The sequence below is a fragment of the Mytilus galloprovincialis genome, chromosome 4 (genome assembly GCF_965363235.1).
Source record: "Mytilus galloprovincialis chromosome 4, xbMytGall1.hap1.1, whole genome shotgun sequence".
Lineage (NCBI taxonomy): Eukaryota > Metazoa > Mollusca > Bivalvia > Mytilida > Mytilidae > Mytilus > Mytilus galloprovincialis.
The window spans coordinates 77,996,782-78,008,906 of NC_134841.1; the positions used below are offsets into that span (position 1 = coordinate 77,996,782).

The following is a 12,125-nucleotide window of genomic DNA, read 5'->3' on the forward strand; positions in this document are numbered from 1 at the left end:
TTTAATTCAGATTGCTTAAACATGCTTTAAATAGCATTTTATTTCTATACTAGCTGTTCCAATGGAATAAGATATAGAAACAATGATATATCGAAAAAGAAAGAGTTTAAGCCAGATAAAACTTTCCAGCATAACTTATCTGCCAAGCATATAAAATGAAGCTGAAAAAAACATCTTATTATAATGCATTTCAGCTAATAATACTAAACATTGACAAATTATTCCCTTCTAAAAATTCATGCAAAAATAAATCAGAAAATCAGCATTCATATCAATTCAATATTAAAAAACAAAAACTGTTATATACATATATATATATGATAAACATGACTAATACATGCTTTATATTTATCATATAATAGGAATACATTTTCTTAAATTTTGCTTGAAACAGACCATAAAATAAGCCAATACAAATATCGTCAAAAAAAATGTATTTATGAACTTACATCTTGCCACTGAAAAATACACAGCAGCAAATATTACATGCATATTCAAAACAAATAAATGTCTATCATGTAGTTAAGGAAGAAAAATAAAGAAACTAAAGAAGGCCAGTGACCAAAACATCCTAAAAATAGTTTAATTACGACAATAATAAAACAAAAGGTCAAACAATAAATCTACCAATAGGATCAAACTCAGAATTGGTTTAGAATTTATACTGCTAGTAGTGATCAAAATATATTTTGAAGACTGATAAAGTGTTTTCTCTAACTTTTGTGCTATTTTCACATTTCCTGACCGGTGTGAGAAAATATTTCTCCTCGCTAGTGAAAAATCTGTTCTCGGCAAATGATTGGTTGAAATTTAATTGTGACGTTAAATTTTCTTTTTTTCTTTTGAATTTTTATTGTGACGTCATGAAAAAAGGCGACCATGCCTGATGACATCACATCAAAAGTACACAATTTTCCTCAAATCTATGAAAAGGAAGGATAAAAATCATTTGAGAAACAGATTCCACAACTGTAACTCGTGTATTAAGATATTTCTCCACTCTCAACAGTTAAATTTTAATTATTTATCGGCAAGTCTCACGCTTTAAATATTAAAAGTTAACTGTCTCGAGTGGAGAAATATTGTAATACACTTGTTGCAGTTGTGGAATCTATATATTCAAAAAAATATTGTAAAATTGTATATTCTATAAGCTGTATTGCTTCTGAATAAAGTATTATTATTATCAGCATCTTCAGTTCAAAATTACCTGTGCAAAAAACATCTGATCTTTTGATAAACATTACTTCTAGATATCTAAAGGATCGTCTTTTAAAACTAATATTTCATTTTCCTCTTATATAAAAATAACAGTATGTTTTGAATAACCAGTGCTGAACTTAATGAACAAATATTTATGAACACTGTTCTTCCACAATGTAAATAAATCTAATTTGTAAATTAAGAGTAAAATTGACCAAGATATTTGCTCTTGTATTTAATATTTTAAATTGTAAGCATTTTTAAGGTACATTTTTTATTTTTTATATCCCATCATCAAAGCTTTCAAATCAAGGAAAAAAAAACATTAAAATAAATTGAGGGCAAATAAACATAAAACAAGACAACATTACAATTGAACAACAAAATATTCAACAGATAGGTGATTAAATTCAATTCATTTCAGGAAGGTCCTAAATATTTAAAACAAGGAAATGTGTGATGACTGAGACATTTTGTAAAATTTAGTTTTCATTTTTGGGATACCATAATAGATTGAATTTTCTGCAATTAAGCGATAGTAGAATGAACAGTTAATTTTGATATGTCAAATTAACTGGTAATTTATATTGTTCATAATATCTAAAACACTCTGTAGTTTTTGCATCTTTATTCTATCATATGGGCCTCTGAACTTTTATACAACAAGAATTGTTAAATTAAATTATTGTCTTAATTCAGCAGCAAGTCTGAATATCAATATTGACAGCTTTTTTGGTACAAAATCATTATTATATTCCTTTCTTATCGGGTGTTTGGGATATTGACCTAGATGAATTTTTTTTCCTTTACAGAAATGGTTTTAATGTATAGCTTTAAGTAACAGTATTCTGACCACTCTTACCAAAAGAACATATTCCACCGGGATCTGTATTTCTCCAGGAACCAATGTAAGCCAAACCTAATTTTCCTCTAAATTGTTGGTATGTAAATAGATGTCCAAGACAGAATTTTGTCATTTTTTTATGATCAACTCCAAACCACTGAAAACATATAAAACAGACAATACAAAATAACTATACATGTTTAATAATATGAACACATAATAGTTTAATACTGTTTTTCTACAATTTCATTAATTATGTTCATTTTTATTGAAAATTAATTATAAAATAAACCATTAGATTACTTCAAACTATCTGTCTGACTTTAAAACAGATAAATGTAACAATCAGACTTCAATACAAGTAGATGGCAACAAACAAACTTATCAAGAAGGCTTTTTCTCATTTAGATTTAATGAATATTAAATTACTTTTTTCTTCAAAATAAGACAGTGCCCATATCAATTTGGTTCTCTTTTGCTTACAACCTATAACTACCTCATGATATAAATGACAGGATCAAAGTTGTGTACACCAGACTTGTGCTTCGTCTCCAAAAGACTCATCAGTGAAACTCACACCAAAAAAGTTAATAAGACCAAATAACATGTGAAGTTGAAGAGTATTAAGGACCCTGAAATTTTGAAAGTTTTATAGCTCAGTTTGTCTATTCCTGGGATAGAAAATTCTTAATTTTGGAACAATTCAAAGTTTTGTTAAAAGATACCATATCTAAAATAATGAACACTTTAATGATAATTCATGTCAATACAGAAGTGCTGATTCTCGGGCTGGTGATACCCTCAAGAACTTCCACCAGCAGTAGCATTGGCCCAGTGTTTGTAAATAAACTCATCAATACAAGGAATAAAACTTTGTACGCTAGACGTTTCAGCTATAAAAGACTCATCAGTGACGCACAAATAAAAAAAGGCAAAAATAATGTGTGAAGTTATAAATAAGTGAAATAATAAATACATACATCTAACACAGCATCCATATCATTGGGTCTAAGTGGCATGTTGTAGTGGTCCCCCACAGATGGATCTTCTAAAGTGTCATGGACCTTCATCTATAATCAAATAATTGTGTAACTCAATTTGCTTTTGTGGTATGTTTTATAAGTAAGCATTCTTTCTTTTCTGACAAATATTTTTCAGTGAAGTTTCAATTTTACAATAGATGTTTTGTTGTTAAATTGATAATAGAAAGTGTCCAACAGAGGACAATTATATAAATTAATTCATGCCAGCATACATATTTAACACTGCCGTATTCTGTAGGTGCCTGTCCCAAGTCAGGAGCCTGTAACTTCTGTGGTTGTAGTTAGGTTTTTTTCGTTAATTGTTTTGTACATAAATCAGGCCATTAGTTTTCTTACCGTTATTTGTATTGTTTTCTATTTGTTATTTCAGGAGGGTGGTTTATAACTTCTGTGTGGTTTGGGTTTTGTTCATTGTTGCAGGATGTACAGTCAACTTCAGTTTCATTGTTCTTTAGTGGAGAGTTGTCTCATTGGCAATCATATCAGATATTCTAAATTTTATATTTAATCATTATGAAGACATATATATGGGACAACATCCCTAATGTGCCTTGAAATGAGGAACTCAAAAGTCATGTGTAAAGAAAAAATCTCTGTGTAGTGATATTGAACATGTTTCTATTTTTAACAAATGACTGAACTTAATTATTTGTGGTGATTAGGAAAGTAGAGGAGCATAGAATAAATGTGTAAAAACTATGGAGCTATTGAATGTGTTCAAAGTATTAAATTTTCAAAGAACTTATTGTGTTAAAAAGGGGATATTTTACCACAAGGAGCCGAATCACAAAAGGATGTTCGGGGTTTGCTAATATAGGAAAAAGTAATCTCACTTCGTACCCCGAAAATTTAACCACATATGTGAAAATGTCACAGCTTCGAAACGAGCTATCATACATATCCAAGTTTACGATATGGACTGAGCTACAGGAAAAAATGTTACCATTACCGCCTATGTAAAAACAATTAAAGATATTGAGCCATATATATTGAAGACAGTGTTGTTTTATACAAGGACACTGTAGTACATGTAGATTAAATAATGATATCTAACATAAGGTTTCTGAAAAAAAATGAGTCTTAGGTAAAAAGGTCACTCACATGTATATATTTTCTAATGTAATCTCTACTTTTTAATTGGTGTTCATGATTCTTTTAATTTTGTTAGTATTATGAAGACAGCAAAACTCTTTCATCTACAGTAGGATTTTAAATACCTCTTTTATTTGAAATCCTAAATTAGTAACTCCTTCACCCCAGACTGTTTTCTGGTATATATTATTCACTCGTCCTATCATTCCAATCTATAGTAAAAAATATAACATCTTAATACAGAAAAGAAATGAAAATAATTACAGAATTAATTTACAAAACATGGGGATTTTTTCATTTTTAGAAAAATAGATTAACCAAGCTCTTTGTTTATGCATGAATAAATGATGATGTGTTTGTGCCAGAACCAATCAGTGATGGTCTTTCATTAAATTTTTATTGTTTTAGGGAATTAAGTAATATTAGCTTATCTTTGATAGTGTATAAAACATACAATCATGATTTAGGCCCTGAAATTGAAAAAAATGTTAATATGTCCAGAAAAAAGAAAAATGTCCATAATAGCTCATGCACAACATGTGTGCAATGATTCCATAACTTGCTAGTCTTCTACTTATGTGTTCATTAAAATATTTATAGAAATCAAAGATATCTCAAAGATTATTTTACATAAATCTAAACCTATTTCATTGTCATTCATGCGTATTCAACAGGTTCTACAGGGTAACAGAAGGACTTAAGCCTATGGGCTGAACTTATTTCTAAGGACGAAAAAATTGTTGCAATATTTGCTTGACAATGTAGATTTTGACATAAAGATCAATACATACAAGATATTCTCCAGTGACTCTCTTATCACTGCGTCCAATCTCTTTGAAGAAGTAATAGTCAGCTACTGCAAGTAGTCCACACATAGTGTGTGATCCAACATGTGGATAAGTTTGTCTTTTCTTTCTAACATGGCCTGAAAAAACAAATACTTTTAGGGTGGGGTTTACTACAACTTCAAAAATGTAATTATGTTTTCATTGACTGGTGGTTGCTTTATGCCCCCTAAATACAAAAATGCTATATTGCAGCATGATCAGTCATTCAAAGATAGAACCATTGCATTTATAGATTAGTCTCAGTGAGAAATTTGTGATCTTGCAAATGCCCATTGTACACCACATTATTACAACACACTCAAACTAAACTATCCAACTTTTGTAATACATACCACTAAATTATGAAAAACTCAGAAAAACAATAAAAATAATACTCCAGAAACAAAAACATTTACAATATGAACTGGTCAATACTTGTTTTTTTCCAAAGAAGTTTTCAAAATTACATATAAAATTTTGTGAATGCTTGGGGTCATTTCAAAGTGCACCCCTCTTACTCACAAATCAAAATTCTTTTAACATCCTTAACTTGCCAAAAAAAATCTATGTAAATAAACTCATCATAGATACACGGATTAAATTTTGTATTTATGCCACATGCACGTTTTGTCTACAAAAGACTCATCAGTGACACTTGAATCCAAAAAAATTAAATAAACAGCTGCGCCATGAGCTCATGATACGCCCGACGTCTTGTGTGGAAGTTTTATGCAATAATCATAAATAGTTTCTGAGAAAGTTTTAAGCAATTACCATTTATTGTTTTTGAGACACGGCGGGACATGTGAAACCCCCCCCCACCCTGTTTTTTTTTACAAATATCACTAAAATAAAATTTTGAATCAAACCAAAAAGTATACAGATCTTTAGATTAATATAACAAAGAAGTGTGTACAGTTTCAAGCAATAATCATAAATTGTTTTTGAGATACGGCACGACATGTAAAAAAAATACTCCCCTTTTTTTACAAAATACTCAATAACTCAAAAATAAAATTTTGAATCATCACCAAAAAGTATACGGATATTAAGATTAATATAACTAAGAAGTGTGTAAAGTTTTAAGCAATAATCAAGAATCGTTTTTGAGATACGGTGCGACATGTGAAAAAAAACACACCCCTGTTTTAGTTACAAAGTGCCGTAACTCAAAAAGTTTAAATCTTATTTTCACCAAAAAGTATACAGATCATTTGACCATCATAAAGAACAACTATATTAAGTTTCATGAAATTTAAATAAGTCGTTCTCAAGTTACGGTGCGACATGTTTACGCCGGACAGACAGACGGACGGACAGACAGACAGACAGACGGACACCGGACATTTGTATACCATAATACTTCCTGTCAAAATTTTGACGGGCGTATAAAAAGGCAAATAAAGTACAAAGTTTAAGAGCATTGAGGACCAAAATTCAAATTGACATATATACATATACATACTCTTTCAGTCTCAAGGTCACATTGGATACACAAGGTCAGACAATTATTATTATTACCTTCATCATCATTGTCAAACAATTTGATATCATCATCAAGTTCTTCATCTTGGTTCTCTCTAAGATCCTTTGTTTTACAAAAACTTTCTCTAAATACAAAAACAAGTAGTATATGATAAACAATATTAAGGATATCTGAGTTCAAATAAAAATGAATTAAACATATAACAAATAAATATTTTACCTATTCAGGTAAGATTGATGTATTTTACTACAATTGTTAATTTAACTTGAGGTAAAAATTGTTTTTTTCTGTCTACACCATAAAATTGGTTTGAAAAAAATCAAAATAAGCAAAGCATAATGATAATATATGAGTTAGATTTCAGAATTTATAGAATTAATATACAGCATATATTTTCTCTAGGAAGACACATTAAAATCTTGAGTCTTGATACCTCTTTCCAGCAGTATAGTCCTCTGGCTTCCATTTAAGGTCTGTATGTCTGTAGACAATCATTGAATGATTATCAGACTCTGGAATATGTCTCCAAGATGGCTGAAAGAATATAATTAAAATTATATTTATCTGTTAACAACCATTATCAACTTTTTTAATTATTAACAAACTTTTAATCAATATATGTAAGACAGTTGCATTGTTACACATATAATGATAACAATTGGTTACTGAAATACATATTTAAATGCAAAAGTTAACCCATCCACAGAGACAATGTAAATTAGTGTGCCATAGTTCTAATCTAGGCTAGGCATATCCCTTAAGTTCATACATTCAATGATGTTCAGAGCTGGCAAGTCGAGGAAAGCTGCAATTTAAACTTTTGTTCACAGCTGCTCATATTCTATATCATTATCTATTCTAGCTAAAAATACTAAAAAAAAATATTTTATTATAAATTGTATCCCACATATATCAGGATCTTCTAACTGACTTTTTGATCATAAATGGTGAAATTTTGTCTTCCAAATTTTCCCGTTTGATTGGGTCTATTACCTCTATGTAAATGGTATCATGGGGACTTCTTATGGTTGCATGTAAATCATTCCTCTCCCAATGTAACTGTACTTCTGACTCTGAATCACCTAAAAAAATCAGTTGAATAATAATTAATCATCAAATCGGCACAAAGCCTGATAGTAAAAAAAAACAAAACACAAAGCATATAGCATGTCATAATTACTCCTGTCAAATAGAGCATTGTGCATAAGCCACCTTCAGAATTTTGTTACTCTAAATTGTTTTATGAAATCAGAAAAGCAAAATAATTTTTGTATTTGTTATTCATAAAAATTTGATAACAAAGTTAATCCTTTTCGGAAATAAATGAATGGATAAGAAGATTACCGGTACAAGCAAAATTCTGAACAGCCACTGGCTCTTTGGTTGAGTTGTTTTTCCACACTTTCACTATTTCTATTCTCAATTTTATTTTCATACAATGGATATCTTAAAAAGAGTAGATTCAAACTGAATCTTTCACTATAACTCTCAAGTTGTACACAGGTAACAGTTTTAAACTGCAGTCTACTAAATTTCATTGTTAAATGTTTTTCTTCAAGCAATATTTTCAGTTTTTTTAGTTGACATATTTTAGAAAATCAAGGAATCATTAAAATAATCTTCTCTCGTGCAAACATTTACTCAAAGAACGAGAATCATTAAGAATATCTCATTAATAGCCTAATGATAGGTAATGCATGCATGTTTTCTTTAAAACAAACAAGTTAAAAGTCCAAAATTAAACTGTTTACAGTGGACATATTGGGTACCAGCATCTTCAACTCACCCTTCAAGGTACCAGTATAAAAGTTTCCAGTGTCAATATCAAGTGGTCTCTCCACTCCATTACTGCTTACCACAGCTTTGAAATCATCAGACACAACTTTAGTTTGCTTCACATACAAATGAAAATTTCTGAAGAAAAAAAAACTTTTTTGTTCACCATTTGTACACACGAGTCATAAAAATCAAATGTTCTAAATAATTATTTTGATATATTTCCTTGTTATGATTTTTTTTTAAGTTGCAGAGTGATTAGGTATTATGTTATCAGTTTATAGTGATATATATGATTTATCGTCCTTCCCTACGCCTATATCACCCTGCTCTGTCGCTCAGTAATTCTCGTATCAAGACTTCAAAACGAGACCAGGCATTATCAGCGACGTCACAATGTGAGAGGAGAAGTTATCAGCGACGTCACAATGTGAGAGGAGACGTTATCAAGCTTGCTTTCGTCAAGCGTAAAACTGTCTTAGGGAGAGGAAAAAAGACCATTAATAGAACGATAAAAAGATAATCGGGTTTTCTACGTATATATATCGTAAAATCTGATAATCTATACTTAAAAATTCAAAACTTCTGAATAATGTATGAAGCCTATCATGAAGAACCTCACTGTAACTCTAAAATACATTGTTTCTAATTTTGTCATGGCAGGGATTTTATTGGTGACCATACAGTATGGGTATATGTTGAAGGTTATAAGGTGACCTTAAGTTGTTCACATCAATGTCATTTGGATTTTATTGAATAATTGTCTCATTGGCAATCATAGTCATGATAGTAATAGCATATCACCTTATTCCTTATTATAAGTGGTAAGTGTACCAAACTTGAACTTTTCACCTAATGTTTGCGTTATACATGTTATATATTACCATGATTACAGATAGGATATATTATAACTTTTTACTGCTCACTGAAATTCAATATTTTTTATCTTATTTGTCAGATACCACTTTCGTCTGTATAATTTCTAACATTATTACAAATATTTTTTTTGAGTGTTGTTGTTTTTATTGTCGACATAAATATTTTTTTAGTAAATGAGAAATAAATTGCCATACATTTTATATCAATATAAATGGACAACAGTTCTTGTGGATTGAGAGGGGGAAATGTACTTTTATAGATACTTAATTCAAAGGCTTTGATGAATCTAAACACTAGTCTATTGTAAATTTCAACTCATGAACTTGTGGTTCAGGTTAATCATACACTAAAAAATTAATAACAAATCCACAGACTTTACAACATATGTACAAAACAAAACCATACCTTCCTAAAGATGAGAACCAAATTTCATGCAGGTGAGAACTTGGATGTGGATCCACACTTCGTCTTACACGCTTATTTATATCAACTGTCTTCAGGGTCTCAAAATAGTCCAAATTACTTGATATATCAGCTGAAAAAGAAGATATAAAGTCCATTCCCAAAATGCCAGTGGTATACATGTGAGTTTGATTTGAAAAAAATTAGGAAATGTTAATGTACAAAAATCAAATTTTAACACCTAAAAGAAAAAGAAAAGAAAAAGAGGGTGCAATGCCTCAACAATACTCAAGGGCCTGTGAATGGGTGACCAGTTGACTTTTTGTTAAACAGATCATTTAGATATTTCTATATTTTATTTTAAAGTCTAAGTTGACATAAAAGTCAATAATGACACAAGGAAAAATGCTTTTTCTATAATTTCAACTTGTGACTAAAATTGATTTTATTTTATCAAATTATTAAACCCCTTTTTGGTTTTATAAAACAAAAGAATAATTGACCAGGGTTTTCAAGAACATGCAGAGCAAATATTTTAGCATCTCCAAAATTAGTTTTTCCAGAGTGTTTACATTAGAATGAACTTGCAGATCTATTGTGTTGATGCTTTAAGAAATAGATCAGATGTAATAAGCATTGGGTATAAGTTTCATAACATTTGGTTGAGGCAACTTAAGTTAAAGAACGGAAACAAAACATTTTGCATTTTTTCCCATTTATAAAGGTGCATAACTCGAGAATGGTTAAAGTGACCCTACCAAAATTCAAACTTGATCTGTATTTTGTGGTAATAAGCATTGTGTATAAGGCCGGGAAAAAAAAAATCCGTGTTTCCGGTAACCCGACCGACCCTGTTTTTTAGCCCCGACCCTAACTTTTTTATTGGATCTTCCAAAAAAAAAAAAAAAAAAATTATCAACCGACCCTGTTTTTGACACAGGCTTCTGATAGATGACATACTATTTTTTCTCTCTTGCTTCCTCTTGCATAGAAAGCCAGTAAAACATTTTATTAATGTCAAAAGGTATTCCAAATAGGTTAAAATCCAAGAAATTTGCACAGCAGGTGCTTCAAAAACATTGCAAATGGCACACTTCCGGTTTTTGAAACTAATTACGGATCCGGACTTGGAAAAAACATGATAATTTTCCGGATTTCATTTACGATGTCAAAAAAAAAAAAAAAAAAAAAAAAAGAATTCCGACCTACCGACCCTATTTTTCAAAATGATGTTACCGGAAACACATATCTTTTTTTTTTAGGCCTAAGTTTAATAATATTTGGTTGAGCGAACTTAAGTTAAAGAACGAAAACTAAAATTTTTGTAATTTTTCCATTTAAAACAGGGGATAACTTCAGAACCATACACCTCTTCGCTATTTCTGGCTAACCTGAGAATCTGTCCCATTTGAACTATTGAACTATTGACTTCAAACAACAAAAATTTTACTTTTCCATTTGCATGTACATGATAGCGCCATAGTTCCAGGATATTCCACACTCTGGCACCGAAGTCTTTTCCGTACCAGGAGGTATCAGGTTCGTTCGCGCCCAATACACTTTCGCACCCTACACGTTAGCACCTCGCACGTTCGCACCCAAGGTCCGTTCACACTCTACATGTTTGCGCCCAATTTTTATTCAAATTCCAGTTGAATAATTGGAAAATCATGATTGTTGTTATAAATTGCTTTGGTGTAAGTAAAACATTCACGATTTTAAATGAAAAACACAAAAGATAATTGTTTTTAACAGCTTGGTCCCTTTGATCTGAAACAATAAAATATAGCGATACACTATTATAACCAAAACATGATAAAATTTATTCAACACACACAAAAAAACGTAGTCAGAATCACACTTTATTTTGAAACAAGTCAATGAAACAAATTTAAAAGTTATAGCAATACACTAACCAAAACATGATTAAGAGTTATTCAACACAAAATAAAAAGTTGACAGAATCCCACTTTATTTTTTCTTTTAAACAATACACTATCCAAAACATGATTAAGATTTATTAAACACAAAAAAAAATGTTGTCTCACTTTATTTTGAAACAATGACAACAAATATAAGAACACACTTGCCAAAACTTGATTACAAAGCTATAGTTATTAAACACAAAACCAATCAAAATTGGGCGCGAACGTTATGTAGGGTGCGAACAGACTTTGGGTGCGAACATGTAGGGTGCAAAAGTAAAAGGGGCGAACATGAGTGTGTGGGAACGTGAATGGACGCGAACGGACCCAGATTCGTACCAGGATTGAAGAAGAAAAAGAAGAAGGGATATCCTTCCCATTGCATTTGAAGATTTTGAAAGTTGCTTTTTTTTATAGTTCAATAGTTGGCACTTTTTTGTGTTATGGATATTACCGACATGGGTAGTTGTTTTTCTGAAAAATCTTCCCTTCAAGATGGAAGAAATGTATTTTGTGTGTATATTCAATAATTACCTCTACTTGAAAATACACAAAAAGAAGAAATAATGATAACCGAAAGTAGTTTTTCCATCACAGCCTATATTATCTGGTACCTTGTATACAATTTGTGTGGTGTAAAGAAACCAG

At 30.5% G+C, this 12,125-nt stretch overlaps 1 protein-coding gene across 1 annotated transcript in view; it reads right to left on the minus strand.

The window, feature by feature from the left end:
* LOC143073016 (ADAM 17-like protease) overlaps positions 1–12,115 on the minus strand; it is a 32,109-nt gene extending 19,994 nt beyond the window's left edge. The window contains exons 1-10 of the mRNA XM_076248229.1: positions 12,012–12,115; positions 9,556–9,685; positions 8,282–8,409; positions 7,489–7,577; positions 6,929–7,029; positions 6,531–6,619; positions 4,974–5,107; positions 4,308–4,394; positions 3,028–3,117; positions 2,066–2,204 (exon numbers count right to left, since the gene is read on the minus strand). Coding sequence (XP_076104344.1) covers positions 2,066–2,204; positions 3,028–3,117; positions 4,308–4,394; positions 4,974–5,107; positions 6,531–6,619; positions 6,929–7,029; positions 7,489–7,577; positions 8,282–8,409; positions 9,556–9,685; positions 12,012–12,069 — 1,045 coding nt within the window. The 5' untranslated portion in view covers positions 12,070–12,115. The remainder of the gene's footprint in view (positions 1–2,065; positions 2,205–3,027; positions 3,118–4,307; positions 4,395–4,973; positions 5,108–6,530; positions 6,620–6,928; positions 7,030–7,488; positions 7,578–8,281; positions 8,410–9,555; positions 9,686–12,011) is intronic.
* Between the last annotated feature and the right edge of the window lie 10 nt (positions 12,116–12,125).